The 23,399-nt window shown below is 35.7% G+C and overlaps 2 protein-coding genes across 2 annotated transcripts in view; both read right to left on the reverse strand.

Moving 5' to 3' along the window:
• Positions 1-15,306, reverse strand: part of LOC145662624 (lysosomal proton-coupled steroid conjugate and bile acid symporter SLC46A3-like) — a 52,029-nt gene extending 36,723 nt beyond the window's left edge. The window contains exons 1-2 of the mRNA XM_081728363.1: positions 15,066-15,306; positions 9,603-9,740 (exon numbers count right to left, since the gene is read on the reverse strand). Coding sequence (XP_081584489.1) covers positions 9,603-9,740; positions 15,066-15,186 — 259 coding nt within the window. The 5' untranslated portion in view covers positions 15,187-15,306. The remainder of the gene's footprint in view (positions 1-9,602; positions 9,741-15,065) is intronic.
• Positions 15,307-21,773: 6,467 nt separating this feature from the next.
• Positions 21,774-22,769, reverse strand: LOC145661573 (lysosomal proton-coupled steroid conjugate and bile acid symporter SLC46A3-like). The gene has a single exon (XM_081726891.1). It carries the CDS (start codon positions 22,767-22,769, stop codon positions 21,774-21,776), a length of 996 nt encoding a protein of 331 aa, XP_081583017.1.
• Positions 22,770-23,399: the final 630 nt, after the last annotated feature.

Here is a 23,399-nt window from a genome sequence, read left to right on the forward strand (position 1 = left end):
TGTTGTAAAATGAAGGAAAATGGAGCAAGTCTCGACTCTCTACGACAACCCTGTGCAAAATGGCGGCGGGTCAAAATGAAAACAAAAACTTAATTGAAAAGTCCACGGCCACCCGTATAAATCGAAAATGGTGAGACAAATGTAAAAACAAGAAAGGACGTGTGGCATTACGAGATCGAGCTGAAGAGAATTTCACAGTAAATATCAAGCTCAAGCTCGAATTAGTGAGAAACTTGACTAGTGTGATCCTCATTGAGATTAGCGAACGCGAGCTCCATTGAGGATAGAGTGCATGAGCCCGAGTGAGTCACGGTTGCAAAATTACAAATTTTACTTCTTTCTTTCTTTCTTTCTTTTCTTTTCTTTTCTTTTTTTTTCCTACTCCAATGCGTAAGGTTTATGAACAGCAGAAGTGCTTGCTAGAAAGACCTTAATTAGCATTGCTTGAATTATCCATAGACTAGGAACTGCTTAGATATCTAATGCAACTTACGTTCGCATTTTAACAATTCAGGTTGTAATTAAAACCTTGAATACTGAGCAGATGAGCACGCAGAATGTTTTGTTGGGGTGTATTTCTAATACGCAATTAATTCTTCGTAAACAAATACAACTCTATAGTATCTGAAGCGGCTTGAGTTGGATTCGATGAAAACGTGAACATGTATTCGAACTGCGCAATGTATTGTTAATTATCATGAACTGGAACAATTAGAAAAAAAAATGGAAGCGCGACTGATAAGCACCAAACATCAAAATTTCACAAAGCATGGTCAAAGCTCACACCTCAAAGACCAGGAAAAAAGATTGCCCCATTAACTAACCGTTGTCTTGTCCAAGTCAGTTGCTTCTTTTCATTGTGAAATTTCCTGCAAGTTAATCAGAATGTTGAAAATTTCCTACATTTTAAATTTATTTAGTATGTACTGATCAGTCAGAACATTATGACTACCAACCTACTATCGATATAATTTCCGTCCAGGCGATATCTGTGTCACCTGCCGACGAATGCCTGCTAGTCAGTCACGCGTACGGTGCATGTAGTATCAGTGAGAGTGCTGGCCGTGTGTACCGCATACTCGGCAGGAGAATTTCGGAAACTGCAGGACTTGTCGGATGTTCGAGGAGTGCTGTGGTGAGTGTCTTCAACAAGTCGCGAAACCAAGGGAAAACGACGTCCAAACGTCGAGGGGTTGGGCGCCCCCACCTCATTACAGATGTTGGACGTCATAGGCTGGGCAGACTGGTAAAACAAGACAGGCAGCGAACTGTGGCAGAACTAACATCATACTTTATTACAGGGCAAAGTACAAGTGCGTTTGAACACACAGTGCACCGAACACCCCTAACGATGGGCCTCCGAAGCCCATGTCCCATCTATGTGCGAATGTTAACACCACGACATCGGCAACTACGACTGAAATGAACACATGACCATCGTCATTAAACCTTGGCACAGTGGCAGAGCGTTGCATTGTCTGATGAATCCCGATACCTTCTTCATCATGACGATGGGAGGGTGCGAATTCGTCGTGTTTCAAGAGAACAGTTCTTTGACACCTGTACTGCGGGACGGAGACAAGCTGGCGGTGGCTTAATTATGCTCCGGAAAACATTCACGTGAGCATCTATGTGTCTAGTGAAGCTCGAGCAAGGCACCATGACGGCCAAGGCGTATCACACACTGCTTGCAGACGACGACCATGTTCCCCAACGGTAGTGGCATTTTTCGAAAAGATAATGCACCATATCACAAGGCCAGGATTGTGATGGAGTGGTTCGAGGAACACAAGGACAAGTTCCAAGTGATGTGCTGGCCGCCCAACTCGCCTGATCTGAACCTAATCGAACACAAATGGGATGTGATTGAACATGACTTCAGAGCGCATCGCCCCTCTTCCCGGAATTTACGGGAATTAAATGACCTGTGTGCAAGGGCACCGATCCTGGGGGGCCGAGGGGCCCGGGCACCCCCAAAGCTCATCTGAACCCCCGCATTGTATTTATGAATATACAATATTTGGCAAAATTTGAATACAATTTGTCTTAAAATCCTCATATATATGCCTTCTGCATCTGAATGCCCTCCCACATTTACAGAAAAATAGGCGCCCTTGCCTATGTGTACCAATCAACTCTCTCCAGTGACCTTTCAAGGATCATTGCGTCCATGCCAAGACGCGTCGCCATTGTTATCCGTGCCATAGTTGGACACACTGACAATAAGGTAGGTAGTCATAATATTCTGGCTGATGTGTGCGTATATTTTAACTCGTATATTTTGTCTCGACTCGAATTTCGAGACGTCTCGACTCGAATTCGAGCCGAGTCGAGACAGAGACTGTCGAGTCGAGACACGAGTCGAGACAGAAACATATTTTCGAGTCGAGACACGAGTCGAGACAAACATATTTTCGAGTCGAGACACGAGTCGAGACAACATTTTCTCGAGACGAGTCGAGACAGGCTTAAATCTCGACTCGACTCGACTCGAATGCATCCCTATATTTGATGACGATTGGAGCAATTAGACCTAATGGATCGAAGATAGATGACAATATACTGACGACTTGTCTTTTTGTCATTGCAACATTACTTTCTACTGCAGTTCCATGTTTACAAATTTTGTTCGAAATTACAAGTTTGTCTGTTAATGGAATCCATGCTATTCCTAAAGTCTTAACACCATCTTGCTGACCAAGTATGATTGGTTGTTGTTTTTCCCTGAAGTCTTCGGGAACTCCTTGAAGTACTTCTTTGTTAGAACTCCATTTACAAAGCTTGAAACCTGCTCTGTTTAAAATATTAATAAGATCCTTCTGTAGTTCTATGGCTTTGACACGTTTGGTACTGATTTTAACACATCATCAATGTAGAAATTGTGCTTTATTACTTCTGCTGCTTGTGGAAATTCCTTGGAATTTTCCTCCGCTATTTGCTTCAGACATCTTGTTGCCAAGAAGGACGCTGACGAAGTCCCGTATGTCACTATTTGTAACTCATACGTCTGGATCGGTTCTTCTACTGATTTTCTCCAAAGGATGCGTTGTAAACACTTGTCCTCATAATGAATTAATATTTGGCGATACATTTTCTCTAAGTCTGCTGTAAATGCAACTGGATACAACCGAAACCTTAAAATAATGGAGTACAAGTCATCTTGAACAATTGGCCCAACTTGAAAAATGTCATTCAATGATTTGCCATTAGACGTTTTTGCACTTGCATCAAAAACAACTCTTAATTTAGTTGTTGTACTGTCCATCTTGAATACAGGATGATGTGGAAGATAACAACTGCTGCTGCTGTTCACGTCTTCTTCTGTAACTTTTTGCATGTGACCCAAACTTAAATACTCATCCACGAAGGCGGCATATTGTTTATGAAACTGAGGATTTTGTAGCAATTTTTTCAAGCTGCTTAAATCTTTGTAGTGCCATGTTGTAAGACTCTCCTAAAGCTGCATTTTCTTCCTTCTTTGGTAATTTGACAATAAATCTTCCGTCTCCATTTCTGGTTGTATTTTGTAAAAAATGCTTCTCACAATTTTCTTCTTTCAGTGTGTAAATCTTAGTCTCAAGATCTTCGAGTTCCCAGAATTTTCTCAATTGTGTATCCAAGTCTGTCTCCATCTGAGCAAAACATGAAATTACCGACTGGTTGGCTTCTTCGGGTATTGAAGGCATATTTCCGACGACAACGTATCCTAGCTTCGTTTCCTTCAAAACTGGATAATGTCCTTTTCTAGTCTTCTGGCCTGGCTCGAGGAGACTGTAGAATAACCCCGCACCTATAAGCATGTCTACTGACGACAAGCGATGAAAATTTGGATCGGCTAAGCAAATATCCTTTGGCAAGTTCCAATTACTGTAATCAATAACCTTAGAAGGTATGCAACCTGTAATGTTTGTTAATACTAAACAATCGGCCACTGCATTAAAATCACATGTTCTTAAATAAATATGAACTTCAACACTGTACTGAGCTTCGGAGGTTACAGAATTGATACCTCTAATGGGAACACGATTTTTCGTTTTCTTGAGACCTAATCTATGAACTAAAGCTTCGCTTACAAAATTCGATTGTGACGCTGCATCTAATAACACTCTGCATTGTTGAAAACGACCTTTAGTTTCTGTTACGTTAACTAACGCTGTTGCTAATAAGACTTGCTGACCATAATTAATCTTAAATGAGCAAAAAGAGTCCTGTGGTTGAATTTTAATCTGATTCTGTTCCTTAACTTTAGGTACGTTAGTAGTATTGCTATTTATTTTGCTTGAACTTGTTTTGTTAGTAGCCTCCTGAGCAGTATCTTCATGCAACAGTGTATTATGTTTAAAATTACACTTCTTACAAGTACTTGATTTGCATGCCTTTACTTGATGTTTATTACCTAAGCAATTAAAACAATTTATTTTGCTTCACGAGCTCCTTTCTTTGATTAATGTTAGCACTCAGAAATTCTGGGCAGCGAAAAACAGCATGCGTTTCTTTGCTACGGCAAATATTACATGCATTTGGAAGCATAGTAACAAACGAATTCACTTGACTGTTATTCTTTCTTTTTACTTTGGAATCTACACTTTTGTTGTCATAAGTACTTTCAGATTGAGTAGGACGAATGTTTTCTAACATTTGACAACGACCTTCTAAAAATGAAAATAATTCCGATAACGATGGAAAGGAGTCACTACTTTGTTCAGCTTCCCATTCCCTTTTGCTTGTCGAATCAAGTTTTTCTACTAAATGTTGTGTTAGTAGTACATCATGCAAAGGTTTGTCCAAATTCAATGCTTCAAGGGCTTGAAAATTACTACGTGCAGTATTTACAAATTGTCTAATGTCTTTAGCGTTTTCTTTTGTTACTGGCTTGATATTGAACAACCCTCGTATATACGTCGAAGTTATCAACCGTTTGTTTTCGTAGCGTTCAACAAGAAGCTTCAATGCAATTTCGTAATTTACTTCTACCCTTGGCAGATTTGCTATTAATGTAAACGCTTCTCCCTTGAGCGATGTGCGCAAATATTGAAATTTACAAATTGTACTTAATGATTCGTTATTGTGAATAAGGGAAATGAAAATGTCCTTAAAGGGCGACCACTCCTCGTATTTACCGCAAAATATGGGCAAAGAAATTTTAAGCAACTGTACTGAATTGCTAGAATTTGTAGCTTTGTTATTTGCTGTCCCTGAATCCGTTTTTTGTTCAAAACTATCAATAAATTCTTGTAACTTAACCTTTGAATCATAATACAGTTCCTGGAATGTAATTCTGTGCGTTTCTTGTTTACCCGTCTCATCCAAGAGCTCTATTTCTGACTGTATCTCATCAAACTTAATAAAAACCCCTTCAAGTGCAACTAACCTCGTTTTTGCTTCGTGTATGCTAGGTTTATTTTCATTCTGTAGTTTTTGAAGAAATGTCTGTATTCTTGTTGCCTGACTTTTGACCGAAGCACGTTTCTTAATTAATTGACCCAACCACTTCTGCCATTGTTTCAGTCCTTCTTTTTAACTACTCAAACCGCTAACAATATATTTTTCTTTTCACTTCTGAGTGACCTACAAACGTGTAACCTTGAATTCAGCTGGGTTGAATGAACACACACCACTGTACTTATATGAACAGTTCTGTCCTGCCTATGACAGCAGCACCCACACAAACACCCACACGAGAACAAACAATTCAAAGTCACGTTTCTCGTTCTGATATCCAGCCCGGAGGACCAAAAAAATGATGATGTTGATTCTTATGTATAAAGGGGTGATATGTTTATGTACTTTATTTACAAATCACGCATATCACATCCACAGCTAATGAACTGTATGATTAAACCAATATTACTGATTCACCCAGATATCATGAAGGAACGAGAAATAAGACTTGACGGAATATTTTAGATGTTATTTGCTTCAATTCTTATTCAAAAGTACATGCGTTAATATGATAAATATAACATGCTTTGTTCATATGTTAATATAATGATTGATATAATACTTAAAGGTTAGTACAATGAATTACTTATCTTAACTTCTTTCCGCAGTAATTGTTGCTTCCTTGCTGCTAAACCACATGGTTGCTTGTTACACCATCATACTTTGTCTTCGATCACACATAAACTGAGTAGCACTCTAAAACACCGTTAAGAACATGTAAATCTTGTATATTAATGAACATGAGTGTTTCTCTAAAACCTATGAATAAATATGCTTTTCTAAACTATGAATGAATATCCTTGACTAGTTGCACTTCGCAGCACATTGTCGAATGCACAGACACAACTTGAATAGCACACTGAAGGCACTGTTGCCAGCCAATACAAACACAACTCACTAAAACTCACCGGAAAAATCACTAAAAGAATCACAAAGAATTCACTAAACCACTAAACTATATACAAAAAAATCTAACTAATATGAATAAAAATAATGCACATATGCAAGCTTATCCACCGTCAAACATATCAAGAAATGACTCATTACAACCGATTCAGCGTCTCAGAAATAGATTCCTTCTTCTCTGTTGAAGCTTTGTTCAAAGCAGAGGTTCACAGCAGCCGTTGAGTTGCTTCATGGTCTGGCTCCGAAGAATATAATCATATTCTGATGGAATTTATATGGAACCACCGGAGACGTATATTTGCCCAAAAAACAAAAAAAAAAAAAATGGTTCACCTATGTTGAAGTTATGGATGAACATAATCACAACAAACACACACACACACATACTTTTTTTGCTTTGAAGACGTTTAAAAAATTGAGTATACTATATGGATCTGAAATCCACATGAATTAAAAACGTTAAAACGAGTGATGTGAATCTTAGAAATTTCTTTTTTTTTTTTTTTCATACAAACTGAATTTAATTTAAATGTTGATTTTCTTAACGTATGGAAAATGACGACCCTTTAGCCTTTGAAAGTAGAACTTTCAATGATTTCTTTATAAAATTCATCGATAAATCGATAGATTGTGTGTATTTGAAATTCTATAATAATGTCATAGTTTTACAACTTAAAACCTGTGCCCGTAACGATGGTTTAACCTTCTGTTACAAAGTGTGTATAAAATTTCTCTCGAAGTCTGTTATTGGTATAAGAGATGTGACAAGTATATTAACATAATTTAAAAAAAAAAACATTTACAATAGGACAAATACGACTATACTTGATTTGATTATTTGAAATTTTTAAAAAAGTCAATATAATCCTAAAACTATAATATCATTCAATATTTATTCTTATTTGATATCATCATTCCCTTAATTTCGTTCTATTTATAAAATATTTTAACGTTTAGAGTAGTTTATAATATAGGATAGTATGCTACAAAACATTAGTATTTGTATTTATTGGTGTACTCATTTTTCTTACGTTTGATTAAAAACTGGATATTTCCTTCTTGTTCCCCGAAACTAATAAGTAAGTAAATTTTTTGAAAAACAATCTTGATAGATATACACATCCCTCTTCAACGAAATGACTTATCCTGATATTTTCACAAAATTTGTATCTGTATCTTGCCCTGTATCTGTAATAGCTAAAATATTAATACTTTAATTTGGTGCAAAGCAATATTAAGCAAGTATGATATTGGAAACGTTTTAAAATTTGAACGCCGAAAGTAAAGACAGGAACCAAACATTGTTTAAAACATAATAAATTACGTGTGGCAGCAGTAATTTGTAGTTTCTGATAAATCAGGTGTTTTATCGATTATTCCAGAACTACTGTGATTAAATATCAGATCCAACCAGGGCTTCTTAACCGGAAAAGAACACTTTAATGGAAGTCTAATGCTTATATTTTACTCAACAAAAATTGCACTTTGTGTAACCTAGTCATTTACATAATCAACTCCAAACGGTTGAAGTGGATGAAAAAAATAATAATATTCAATGCAATATTATTTCACAGAAGAAGATATGAGAACACATTGAAAACTTACCCATATCATAGTCGAGGTCTCAAACCACTTAACCTAACAGCAATCCTTAAATTATTTAAGAAATTTTGGAGCAAAGCAACTTCAAGAAACAAAGTTAAGTGAATTCTATTTTGTTCCCTGATAAATTCAGACCATAGTGCCTTCTGATTTAATCTCTAAATATGTTATAGAAGTAATTTCACTCCATGGCCTGTTTTTTTTTTTTTTTTTTTCCTACTTTATTTCGAACGAAAATCGCATCACATAGATCACTTTAGTATTTATAACTTATACAAAACAGATGCAAATAAGCATTTCTAGGCCAATTCCTAGTTTCACCCTTCTAGGGTACATCACGTAAATCAGGGCGCAAAATTTCCGGTCGACAGGTCGCCATTGGCGACTAGAAATTTAGAGCTGGCGACCAGTGTTCAGTAGGAATGATTGTCTAAACTCACAGGGCTGCGCAGTGTCTGCATGAAAATAATTGTCACTGAGTGAGAGAAAACACGGAATTTGAAGTCTTCATAACAAACATGGAATGTGAAATCTTCACACCGTTTTAAATTGCCCCTCTTTTCCACTCTCAATCGAAATGGTTTGTCTCATAATTTGTATGTGAGAGTTGCTGGCGACCAGTGGTCGAAGTGAGACGGTATGCGGTGGTATGCCATACCGCCTCTACTTTTTAGTGATGAATGCATATTGCCTCTGGTTTCTCAGTGATGAGTGCATACTGCCTCTGGTTTCTCAGTAATGAAGGCATACCGTCACTGGAGAATAGATGCTAAATACCTTTAATAAATCCATTTTTGTGCAAAGTAGCCCTAATTGACGAATAACTTTGTACGTAAAAAGATTTTATTTCTTATTTAGAAATAATTTCTAAGTTGACAATGACAACACTTTTGTGATCTTTCTCTTACCTTTTGTTTTTAAAATGAGGTGTTCTCAAAGAAGTTCATCTAGTTAATATTTTGATGTGCCATATTGAGTTGTTTCTTTCTTATGTATGTGTGTGTCTTGCCTGAATGCATATAAATGTCGTGTTTTGAGTATTGGCGGAATTAGAGGTAGTCTGCTGAGAAGGGCGGATTTAGAGGTAGTCTGTTGAGAAGTACGGATCTTCCGGGGGTTTGGAAAACCTCTCAGTCGAGTGGAAGGTTCAGGAGATTCGCCACAGGAAATTGTTAATATAAAAACTCGGTTTTTGAGCATATTCTTGTATAGTTCTCTATAATACAACATAAGGGGATATTTTTTTTAGATTTTTTTTGGTGAGAAATCAAAGTCCCTCCACCCCTTACCCCCAGGTAACTACAGAGAAGCTCTCCAATGGTCTTCAATCACTATGTAAATATAAATACTATCTTTGGGGGAGCATACCCTCACTGTATTTCAAGATTTACATAGCCGGTATGTAGAGTGAAAATCGTAATAAAACATACCGCCTCTGCTTTTTTCCACTTCGAACACTGCTGGTGATCATGATTTTTGGATTGGCGAGTGTGTCTACTTTGAAATTTTGCGCCCTGACATAAATACATACACATCATCAGCAAGTACATAATTTTTCGAAAGATGTATTACCTTGTATAAAGTGTAATATATATATATATATATATATATATATATATATATATATATATATATATATATATAGTACATACCAATGAATAGTGTTGGAGTTTCTGATGCTAGAGCATAGCATAGACGTGAGATGATAAGAGTCGATGGACCGCAAAGACCAAGATGAGTGTCTGGTACATGCAGAACTTTCGACAATACTGGAATAGCCATCAGAGACGCTGAAAAAAATTACAATAGATTTACAGTTATGTTCAACGAAATTACAACATTTACCTCAAATTTAAAACCTCTTTCTCTGTAGCCTGGTATTACAAATTTAAAAATAACTTTTCATGAAGTACTTCAAAATAATGGAAGAATATTGCCTTTGTTTACTGTAATCCTCCTTATGACTGAGAATGTCCGGCGTTTGTCTGTCGGGATTGCGTGTACTATACAAATTATCAAATTCGAAAACTAGGTTTATCTAAAATAGCTAGGTCGGATACTGGTAAGTCAGTAAAGCAGTTGATAGCTGGCCAATTCTTTCAACAAATTAGGGAACTGCAGTAAAGGAATATCTTAAGAATTAGAAATAGAGATACAATACTATCTTTAGAGATAAAAGAACCAAATATTAATGCCTTCTTATAGACTTGTAGAACTTCTTAGAATGTTGGTATTCAAGGTTATGAAGATATGTATTCAAGATTTTTTGAAACATGGCTGCACTTCGTACATAAACAAGAAAGCGGCTTACCGGAATTCAAGCCTAAATGCTCAACTGGTCCGGCTTTTCAAGTATTTATTAAAAATGGGTAAAGAATTGAAGGTGAATTATTTTTTCTCAAAAATAAATGAGCAGAAATCCTATTTTTCGTATAATTTATTTATAGACATGAATAATTAAAAATTATTCTAACATAAATTTTACAGACCATATAATTTAGTTTATCGAATGATCTTTGAAAAGAAGAAAATAATAGTTTCCCCATTCATTTACCTACTTCAAATGTTAATAAAGTTCACAATAATAACGATAGTAACAAATAGTGTTATAACGATATCGTTATATATACTTTTTAACCAACCCTCGTATTTCCAATGCCAATTCTTGGAAATAACGCCTAGCTAGTCGATATTCGCAGAAGAACGAAGCAATGGAATTTTTCTACCCAGAAGATGCCTCTTTCCTCAAGACATTTCAGCACCTCTCCCCGGACCGTATTTGGGAAGGTATTTGTTCGTTCACTCACTCACACCCACGCAAAGCTGAAGTTCTGAGCAACGGCAGTGGGTCATACGTCATAATGTGCATTTTTGCAAATAATTATTAATTACTTACACTATTATGTGCGTCAATATGATTAATGTACTCTCAATCAAGTGATAATTAATCAATTATTTCTTATTATCGAAGCAGTTATATAAAAACTAATGTTTTGTGCGAACTATTGTTTATTCCACTAGTATATTCATACGCTCTGAAAGGAACCAAGAAAAGTGACACACAAAAGAGGCGCGTAGAGTGCTCTCCTAAACACAAACGGAATAACACGTATTTGTCTGATTGTTCGAATACTACAACTATATGTGTTAACTATAGGAATATAAATTCCTAGAAAAGTTCATAGATTTTAATAATTAGTGCATATATAAAATGCATGTAACAAATTGTCAATAAATTAAAGGATTTGTAAATAAATTGTCCTTTTGCGACGTTGTGTACCTTGGAAAATGGGATGAGCATCCAAGGACCCCTTTGGAGAAAACAATTCATCACATGGCCAGCAAAAGAAGAATACAGGTTCTCTCTTCAAGAAATATACTGTCTTTCGGTAAACTATCGAAATCATAATATTCGTGCGTACTTCTTAGTGTTGTTTTCGTGCGTGTCGAAATCGTGCTCCAGGGCCATCATCGTTATTTTTTAATCAGAATATATAGTGTTTGTGCTGTATCAGTGTGTTCCTAATTTCTTAAAAGTCAAAATATATGCACTAAAAATATTTATTGCGTATGCTATTTTTTAATCAAGTGATAATACGTTAATAGTGTTATTGAGCATATTTTCTAGCGTTATTCTTTTATGATTTGAAAGAATAAGTATTAACATGTAGGATATACATGATTTAATATTTTATTAGGTTGTAGATAAAGTACATTGAAAGTGGTGCAGTGCAAAGGTAATTTCTTTCTAACTCGGCAACCATCCGTTTTCAGCAATGTCAGTTATTCCCCACACAAGTGTTCTTTTTGAAATTATCGATGAGAAACATATTATTAAAATAGCTGTAAGATGTTTGACTCGCCAGTGACGGTGGGCACAAGGTTCAGCCCTTTTGTGGTTATTCAATGTACCCGAACCTGATAACCGTAAGTGTGGATTATTCCTTATAATAATTGGTGTTCGATCTTATTATTACTTGACCATTCCTTATCGGAAGTTAAGAACGAACCCAGGATCACGATATATATGGCTATTCCCAAACAGAGGAAGATAAGGAACGAAACCCTACTGTTATAGTGTCAGATTAAGACCATATTTTAATTACCACTAAGATACACATAAGTTATTCTCAAAGTCTAGTAATACTTACCATGTACCTATCATGCATTGCAAAAATGGCTGTGTTAATTTAACACACTCGCCCTTGGGTTACCCTAGTAGTACTGTATTTTGACACATGTCTTAAATTTTCAATTAAGAGTGAAATGTTTGATAAGATCATGATTTTGACTACAAAATCCGAATGAAATAACTACACAAAAATTCGTAGACATCAGGCTGGAAACTTCTAAAAATTTAAGAGTAAAGAAATGCGATTTTCTGAAAGCTAAAATTAAGGAACTTGAAGATAATAGTAAAAACAAAAACATTCGGGACATGTAAAAGGGGTCAACGAATTTAAGAAAGGCTATCAACCGCGTGCTTATATATTAAAGAAAGCCCACGGAACGATTCTCACTGACACAGATAGCATCGTAGAGAGATACAAATATTTCTTTGACGAATTGCTTAACACGCACCTAAAAACTAATGTGCGTGGAAAAAGGGAAATGTACACCGAAGAACCGCATATTCCATAACCTAACCGAATGGAAGTGGAAATCGCTATAAAGAAATTAAAGTAACACAAATCTCCGGGTGTAGACGAAATTTCGGCTGAGTTAATTTTAGCTGGAGGTGAAAAATTGTGAAACGACATACACAAACTTATTCTCCTTATCTAGAACAAGGAGGAATTGCCAGAAGAGTCGAAAGAATCAATCAATGTTCCAATTCACAAGACAGGCGACAAAGCAGATTGTAATAATTATCAAGGAATTTCTCTTCTGTCAACATCCTATAAAATCCTTTCGAACATTCTATTAGCAAGATTGACCCCATACGCAGATGAAATTATTGGAGATTATCATTGCGGATTTAGACGAAATCGGTAAACTATCGACCAGATATTTACCATTCGACAAATACTCGAATAAAAGTGGGAATGCAATACCCCGGTACATCAACTATTTATTGATTTTGGAAAGGCGTACGACTCGGTTAGGAGAGAAACATTGTACAACATTCTTACAGAATTTGGAATACCGAAAAAGCTAATTAGATTAATTAAGATATGTTTAAATGAATCTCAAAGTAAAGTTTGGGTAGGAAAATTATCGCAAACGAGCTTTCACGTCGAAAATGGTCTGAAACAAGGAGATGGGTTTTCCCCATTGTTATTCAACTTTGTCCTGGAGTATGCTGTAAGGAAAATCAAAGATAGCAACCAGGGCCTAGAGTTGAATGGTATTCACCAGGTTATGCCGATGATGTAAATTTAATAGGTGATGATAGGAGAACAATAGCAAGAAATGCTGAGGCCTTATTAAACGCTTGTAGGGACATGGGCTTAGAAGTAAATGCAGAGAAAATTAAATACATGGAAGTTCGTCGGGATTGTAGTACGGCAAATGATGGATGCATTAAAATATCGAATAATACTTTTGATAAAGTGGATACTTTTAAATATTTAGGATCAATATTAACAGACGAAAATCATATTCATGAAAAAATTAAACGTCGACTAAAACCAGGGAATTCGTGTTATTATTCAGTTAAAAATCTTTTGTCGTCGCAAATTCTGTCGAGGAATTTGAAGCTTAAGATATATAAAACGATAATCATGCCTGTTCTCTATGGTTGCGAAACATGGTCGCTAACTCTGAGGGAAGAACGTAGACTGAAAGTATTTGAGAACAAGATCCTAAAATGAATATTCGGAGCCAAGAGGAACTACATAATTTATACGGTTTACCAAACATTGTTAGGATCATCAAGTCTAGGAGGCTTAGGTGGGCAGGTCATATAGCCAGAATGGAAGAAAAGAACGCTTTCCAAGTCTTAACTGGAAGACCAATCGGAAAACGAACATTGGGAAGACCTAGTGCAGATGGGAGGACAATATTAAGATGGATCTTGCAGAAATAGAAATACAAAGTAGAAACAATAGTATGCAGTTGGCTAAGGATAGAAGTCAGTGGAGAGCTTTTGTGAACGCGACATTGAATCTCCGGGTTCCACAGGCCATAGAGTTAGTTAGTTAGAATTATATTTGATAAAGTCACTCGAATGTGACCTTAAGAGTATAATTTGATTTCCAGGGTGAGAAACAGCAGATATAACGTAATTTTAAACTTGGTATGCAATCAGGTGACTTTTTGTTTTGGCAAAGACAGATATCTAATGTAGAATCGCCTATTTAGTAATTCATACGGTTATCATATCAATAAATATTTTTTTCGCTTTAAACTTATTAATTTCAGCAATTTGTGAAATAATAAATGTAAATACAAGACAAAAATACATAAAAAGTATTCGAGCTTTACATTGGAAGAATATATTTCAAATAGGAGAAGAAATATATTTCAAGCTATAACTATTCAGTAAAAAGTTATGACACTAAATTGCAAAATTACAATTAAATTACGTACAATTCTTTTTCTCATTAAGATTAATAAACATAGTTTCAATTTTCTACGAAATAGGACCTATGAATTGTAGAATGTTTATGTTGAAATTGTCATTATTGCTTTCATTCAGAGGAATAATAAAATAAAAATTATTAACATAATAGTATTACTGTATGTATATTTTGTATTTTTCTGAATTTTATAAAGTGCCAAAGCTATACTCCTTTCCTGAGGACTTACATTATATTATTATTATTATTATTAAACTTATCTATGCGATATAAACACAAGTAATACTAGGTTCACAAATGTATTTACGTAAGATTATAAATGTTATGTTGAATCTTCAATTTATTGGTTAATTTGAACATTTTGATTTATTGTTATGTCTCTGAAAATAAAGTATGAGTTTCAAATTCAATGGCTCAATGTGTTGTTTAGAGGAAGAAGGTAATATTTGAATTAAAACTAGTATCTTTAAAAAAATGATTTCACCTCTCAAGATAATATTAAATGTTGCCTCCTAGATTTTTCTCCTTCGGAGTCACTTAACTGAACTTATTAATATTATACTGTTAATGTTTTAAGTATAAAATAAATCATACCAAAGGCAGATATACCGGTCTGAACCACCATAAGATTACTGTATTCCTCTGTTCCCCAAGCAAATTTTCGCTGGAAGTACAAATACGTCATCGAACTTTCATCTGAAAAAAATACAGACATTTATAGTTTATACAATAGAAGACATTTAATAATTATATAACTACTTACTACTTGAAATTACGCTAAAATACACAATAATACTAATGAATGATGCTAGGGCATAAGAAGAAATTATACTACTGGAACTACTCCATGTTGTTTTACGAATTAAGAAAATGAAGTAACAATTGTAATTCCTTCTTCTTCTTCTGAGCTTTTTTCCCAGTTAGCTGCGGTCGAGTTTTCGGATCACTGTCCCCACCTTCTTTTACCTTTTCTGGTATTGGCAACGATGGAAAATGCAAGAGGAAGAAGAGGAAGAAGAAAATGATATAGATGAACAATGACGCCATTATGTACTAATATACTTTCAATTGGTGGTGAAAATTACATATATTTTTAAATATATTGATTTAAAATACTATTCTTTGCCTAAGGATTGCAATTTCCTATAGTGATTTGTTATAAAATTAAAATATATTAATAATACATAAACGAACTGGAGTGATAGTTATATCTTAAATGTTTGATGATATAAAGGAAATTACTGATTCTTTTGATAATGAACATTGTAAATTTATTCCGGAATTTAAGAATATACTTTACCAACATACAAAAGTGTTCTCAAAAGTTCGAGGGTGCTGTAAGAATTTCATGTATGCGATTGATGTGGATACAAATCAACCAATTGTAACCAATCCTTATATCATACCGTATAAATTCAGGGATGAAGTGAGGAAACAAATTTGTGATATGTTGCAAAATGGGATAATCAGACCATCACAAAGTATATATCTTAATCCCATTCATGTTGTACCAAAGAAGGATGGAAAACAAGCGAGAATAGTCCTGGATTTGAGAAAATTAAACAAACATATACAGTTAGAACAAGTAAGGTATCCTCATATTGATGAAATTCTCAGTTCTCTACAAGGCAATACCATATTTGGGAATTTGGACCTCGTCTCGGCTTATAATCAGCTATTATTAGAAGGGAATTCTAGACATTATACAGCTTTTTGTTTCGAAGGACAGTTGTACGAGTTCCACCGAGTTGTTTTTGGATTAATTAATGGAAGCGCTGCTTTGGCAGATTGCTTAAATCAAGTATTAGGGCAAGATCTTCGCTCCAATGTAGTTTTTTATGCGGATGATATTTTAATAATGGGAAAGAATCCTGAAGAATACTTGAAAAGTTTGAACACTGTTTTAGAACGTCTTGAAAGCGCAGGAATTACGGTTAATTTAGAGAAGTCAAAATGTTTTAAGACTTCTATTGAGTTCCTTGGATATAATATTAGTGCACGGGGTATGTGCTTTAGTGAAGCAAAAATTCAAGCAATAAAAGATTTACCTCCACCTTCAAATTTAAAAGAAAGTCGACAAGTTTTGGGTTTGTTTAATTGGTTCCGGAGATCGATACCTCGGTTTGCCAAAATTTCTGAACCATTATTTTTAATCACAAGAAAAGGAGTTCCTTGACAATGGACTGATGCTCAAGAACGAAGTTTTAATAACTTGAAAACCAGTATTATAAAAAATATTCAGTTGATCTATCCCGATTTTGATCGTACTTTTTACGTTCAATGTGATGGATCGTTATCCGGAATTTCAGGGATACTTTGGCAACCTAATGCACCCGTTGAGAACCCCGCAGTGATACATTGTATTAGCCGAACTCTGAAGAATGCGGAAAAGGGATATACAACAACGGAAATTGAACTGCTAGCTGTATCTTTTGCACTTCAAAGTTCGCTCCATATCTTATTGGCCGTCATTTTATAGTATTGACTGATCATAATTCATTACGGCATCTTAAAAGAGTACAAGGTTATAATAGTCGTCTACTGAGGTGGTCATTAGAACTGTAATCCTTTGATTTTGAAATACAGCATATCAAAGGCGTTCATAACATACCTGTGGATACGTTATCAAGGTTATTTCCAAGTTTTGAACATAGGGTACTTTCTATAAATTCATTTAAAGTTCTTCAGGATGAAATAAATGAAACATCGTTGCAAGAACTGAAAGAAGGACAAGGAAATTATGAAGAGTTTGCGAAAATCATAAAACACTTAATAGAGTGCCCGAAAATTTGTGACTGTCCACGTAACTCGAATTCGTTATATCAAATTTCAAATGATGTACTAGTGATTAGTGACTTTAAATATAAAAATAGAACAAATATGTATACCACCAAAGCTACTACCTCGCATATTAAAAGCATACCACGATGACTTTGGGCATTTTGGATATCAGAAGGTATATTCGTTACTTAGGAAAACTTTTTATTGGAAATATCTACGGCCTCAAATCAAGAATTACATTAACGACTGTGAGAAGTGTATGAAAATCAAGCACAATTATTAGGCCATATGAATAACGCTAATATCAAAGTTTATTTCGTCACGCCATATCATCCTAGTAGCTCAATAGTTGAAAATATTCATCGTAATCTTGGAATGATGTCCAGACATTACTGTAAAACAGTCACTCTGACTGGGTTAAGTACGTAACTGAAATTACATATTTCTTAAATTATTCTGTTTCTGATACCTTGGGTGTTGCACCAGCAAACATACATAATGGCGTCATTGTTCATCTATATCATTTTCTTCTTCCTCTTCTTCCTCTTGCATTTTCCATCGTTGCCGATAGCAGAAATTATACAATACCATTCGTTGTACTCGTTGTACATATATCGTTGTATACTGGTCCCACCGTTATCGTTCCTTGTATCACTTCATTTCTAATTCTGTCCTTCCGCGTCGCTCCACACATCCACCGAATCATCTTTATCTTCGCCACATGCAATTTCTGTTCCTCTGTCTTCGCCGTCTAACATTCCGCTATGTATAATATAACAGGCTTTATTATTGTTTCGTAAACTTTTCCTTTAAGGCGTATTGGTATTCTACAGTCACACAATACTCCTGCCACTTCTCTCCATTTTTTCCAACCACTGCTAACTCTGCTGTTTAAACCTATTCCTGGATTCTCCTGTGGTATAGATTCCAAGTATTTTAAATTTCCCCGTTATTATCAACTTTCTTTGTCCAGTCACATTTTTATAGTATCCATCACATTTTTCCTGAAAAGACTATGAATATTCTGTCTTAGTTATATTAATACTAATCCCCTTGCTCTCCAGTGATCCTCCCGAGGTATCATTGTCTTGCAGTTCTCCCTTGATTTCACTCACCAGCACGATGTCTCCTTAAACAGCATATTCCAAGGTGCAACTCTTGGATACCCGTTATAAGATAGTCCATCACAATAGCAAAAATGTATGGGCTAAAACTAGATTACTAATGAAATCCTACTTTAACTGTAAACTCTCCTGTTATTCGGTACACGCGCCTCACTTTGGCCCTACATCCATCATACATATCCTAAATCATACAGATGTGGTGTTAGAACTACATTACTTCTGTCCTACCAAAAAAGATACCGTGGCACTCTATCATACGCTTTCTCTAGGTCGATAAAAGCCATATGGAGATCCTCTTGGTATTCTTTGTACTTTTCCATTAGTATCCTAAGTGCAAATATGCTACCCGTTGTCCACTGTCCTGGCACGAAACCATATAGGTTCTCTGTTATTTCGGTTTCTTCTCTGGATCTTGCTTCTATCACTCTCTTCCAGAGTTTCGTTACATGGTTCATAAGTTTTCTTCCCCTGTAGTTGCCACATTATTGCATATCCTCTTTGTTTTTAAAAACCGGAACAACGTAGCTGCTCTCTACTGTTTTTGGCTTATTCTTGTTTCTACTGGTAATTTCCTATTCCAATGTCAAATAAACCACTGCACTCCTTCTTTAGCTAAACTTTTCGATGCTGCGAAAGGGATATTATCCGGTCCTGATCCCTTAACACTTTTCATATCTTTCAGGACATTTTCTACCTCTATCATAGTCACAGGCCGAACCAGTTTTTGATTCATGAATAGATCTTTGCAAGTTTCCCTCGATTCTCTTCATTGAGAAAGTTTCTAGAAATACTCCTCCCGCCGCCTTTTTATCTTTCCTTTACTTTCGGAACCTTGTTAGTTCCATCCTTGATACTTTGCAGATGCGAAATATCTTTATTTTGCCTATCTTTGCTTTCCAAAGTTTATATATCATCTTTACTCCCAGTAATACTGACTGGCGCGCTGCTAGCTAGCTGATTCAGCAACTTTTTTCAATGTCCCGAGTTCAATAATTTAGGAGTTTGGCCCGGGGTTAATAACCTACGGGTTTGGCCTTGGATCAATAACCTAGGAGTACATAGTACTCGTGTATCACCGTTTATAAATTTTGGCGGAGGGAACTTAACCCATCTTGAAACTTGCCAAAATAAAAACTTGGTATGGTAATGTAGGACCGGAATATGTAACTCTGTAATTTTTAAGGGTCCATCTCGTTCAATTTTATTTGTAAAGATTGCCAAAACTGTAAATTTCGGAGGCTTTGACCTATTGTATCTCTTTGATGAGAGTTTATTACTTTACATTGTCATATGGGAAACTACATAGTTTCATTCCCCTTTCACGAGGCATAAGCACATTGATGTACCCTCTTAAATTTCGGAAGGGGTACATAAGATCACCTCTTAAATTTGGAAATTGTCAAAAAATGAAATTTGTTAAATGAACCCAAATATATACTACTGTAAATTTGGGTAGTCCATCTTATTCCCTTTTATGAGTAAATTGCCAAAAACTAAAAATCTGGAGATTTTTGATCTAATTCTTTTCCTTTGATGATTGTTTATCACATTATATGATTATATATATTTGACTATAGGAGTATATTCCCTTTCATAAGATATGGGTACATTGAGATATTAATCCAAATATTTTGGAGGGATACATTGGCCCACCTCTTAAGTATGAGAATTATCAAGAAATAAAAATTGATACGTAAATGTTCTCCAGGTTCTGAATATATACTTCTGTAAATTTGAGTGTTCCTGCTCATCCCCTAATGTGGGTAGAAATTGTCAAATATTAATGTGGCCACGTGGTCAGTTGAGTTGATTTTAGTTTAGCGTCCCGTTCAGCAGCGAGGCTATATGAGGCGTGGACCTACTGATTAACGTGGAACTCGAACCACATGAGCTTCCGCCGGGAATCGAACCCGGGTCTTCCACGCCAAAGGCGCGTACACTAACCGCTTAGCCACGAAGGAGCTCTACGTGATCAGTTATTGATCTAATTTATCTTCTTTGATAGTCCTTTAAAACATTATGTGGTTACATGGTTGAGTATGAGGTCCATTCTCCGAGAGTAATTGGATGAATATCAAGGAAATGACCTGGATGCATCTTATATCTATGACACAAAAAATAAGTTGTTAGTTGTAAGTATGAGTTGTTAACATTTAGAGATACCACTGATAAATTTCAAATATTCATATTATGATTTTGTTTTGTGATACTATAACACATAGGTGATAAAGAATGCACCCTACTATACTGCAAACAGTTAATCAGTGATTGGACATTTTTTTAAAAATGAATTTTGAAAAAAAAATATCTTGAAGTGTTTAATCAGTGAACAAACAATGTCTAAAATTCATCCTAAAAGAAGTTAATAAGAACTGCCGTAAGAGTGTTGGAAATGTACCTGAATTTCTGATATGTCCAGTGATGTATGGGCTTGTAAATCTGTAAAGCGTCTTGATGCTGTTCAAAAGTCATTTCAAGCCGGTATATTCATTGGATACATCAGAAGATAACGTTTATGTTCACGTTCCATTTTCCAATACCCTTAAGGAAGTTCCTATCAACCAGTTTTAGGATACATTCTAGAGACTTTTTGTTCACTGGGAGACAATTTTGGACATGTTAATCAATGACCAAAAGTTGCATCTGAAAGATGACAAAGAATATTCAAATATTAGTTTACACTGAGAAAAAAATGTAGGTGACATACTTAAAAAGGTAGGTTACATGCGTAATTCCTATAGTTTTTGGACTTAGACGTATAACTGAAAACTCATGTTTTATAATATTTTCCGTATAAGTGTTCCATCTATAAGTACTTTCCGTATGAAACAATATAGGCGGTCAGGATCTCACATACAAATGGACGTATATAACATATAGCTGAGGAATGTAACATAAGTATATGCATGTGATATACGGAAAACTGTTAGATGTCAGACATCCTGCATCGACATGATGTAACATCTAAGGGCAGTGCGTATGTAGTATATGGATAACGTATGCTCCATACTGATTTCTGAAGTAAGCAACAGGATTCCGTACATTTGCACAATATACCGCTGTCTGGAGAACGGATTTTTCTCAGTGTAGTTTTTGCAGTGTATATATTAATATTAAAATGGACTACGTCCCATATTTTGGTTTCCCATCGGAAATTTCTTACTCTGGACAGTTTTCACCTGCATCGGAAGGTCCTAATTATGGTGCTATACAGGTACCCCAATCTAAAACATCTCTTCCCTAACACGCTGTAGAAATTTAAGCTTGATCTACGTATATTTCAGGAGACTGAAAAACACCAGTTTCTGAGATTTATCGTTTCCTTTTTTTAAGAATTCATCAAAGTAGTATTATCATCACGTATTTTGTTGCACTACACAAACTAGGAATGAACTCTCTAAGAGATTAATTGATTTAGATTATAGTTACCGAGAGTGGAACTGTTGAGCAAAGACACAATGAGAAGTATGATAATATACATCCTTTTGTTTCCTTTTCGTTTCCGGAAAGTTATCCTAAAGGAGTCGAAAAGGATGTCCCAGCAACCAGTCCTCTCACCTCCAAGACTTTCTCCCTCGTGGTTTCTGGTGGAACGTTTTATATTTTTCACACCGAACACTGTGTAAAACACTCCTACTATACTCACAATGAAACTAACAAAGAAGCAAATTATGTAACTTCTTCCTGAGGCTGTGAAAATATAAGACCCTAGAGAGACGCCTAGAGGAAAGGTAATCACAAGAGAACTTTCTAATATTGCTATTCTCATTGTCCGATCTGATGGTGTTGATACGGCCGATATGTAGCTGTACATAGCCATGAACATACTGATATCATACCCGACTATCACACGGGGTAAAGTTGCACAGAGAAGTATGTATTCAATTGGCCAGTGAATGTAATAAGCATTTAATATATTGGCCGCAAAATAAACTGCTTTACCAATCATACCCACTACCATTGCTGTCTTTGGTCCGTGGTGATCTGTCCAAATGGCCAATAAGAACCCTGTTATTACAGGAAGCACTTGACTAATAAGATTATTAAACATTAGAAAATTAGACACTTTCTTTTGAATTTGAATTTCTTGTTCTGAATATGTCTCATTGTTCAAATTGTCACAAATTTCAGTGTTATTGCTTCTGAAAGTAGCTAGGCACACTTTCTCTATATAAAACTGACGTTCGATGACAAATGTCAATGTATAAGAAAGTAGGTAGAAAAACATCACTGGCTCCACAGTCACATTACTTATAACATATATTGCACTAGGAATGCACTCGCTGAAAGAAGGTAGTCGAAGAGACTTCTTTCCTTTAGCAGCAACAAAATTGTCTTCGCCATAGTTAGGAGGATGACCATCTTGTCCATTTGGCGTTTTTCCATCCCCCATTTTGGAATTGTCGATCTGTAAACAAGGTGGAGAAAAAGTCAGATTAATATTTATAAACATAATTACTATAAATACAACCATAAATACAGAAAAAACTAGATAAAATATGTTTATAATACATAAATTTCACAACAGAAATATGAAGAATACCCTAACCCTCACGGGCAAATTGCCACGATCAGGGACGTGTCGATGACAGAGATAGGCGTCGACTGGGCCGCACCATAACAGCCAATAGACGTTCCACAGTGTGTCAAATCGCGCAGGAACTCAATGCAGGACAACAATGCCGCGGTAGAAGCTATACAATCCACAACCACCTATTCGCCATGCGGTACAAAAGCCATCGACCCACGCGAGTATCCCTTTTAACCGCACAACACAGGAAACAATGTCTATCATTGCCAAAGGAACACCGCCACTGGCCGGTAGAAATGTAGAAAAAGGTTGCCTGCACAGACGAGTCACTTTTCACATTGGTACTTGCCAATGGACAGGTATGGGGCCATTCCAATTGCACAAGGCTATGGATCCATCGTGCCAGCAGGGAACTGTGCAGGACGGTAGTAATGGTATTCTCATGTGGGACATGTTTACTTGAACAGAAATGGGCCTCCTAACACGTCAGAC

This window comes from Thermobia domestica, chromosome 10 (assembly GCF_964235325.1).
Source record: "Thermobia domestica chromosome 10, izTheDome1.hap1.1, whole genome shotgun sequence".
Taxonomy (NCBI): Eukaryota; Metazoa; Arthropoda; class Insecta; order Zygentoma; family Lepismatidae; genus Thermobia; species Thermobia domestica.

What these genes read in the sequence shown, in the direction of transcription:
- LOC145661573 (XM_081726891.1), bottom strand. Translation starts at nt 22,769, where the DNA reads ATGGGGGATGGAAAAACGCCAAATGGACAAGATGGTCATCCTCCTAAC.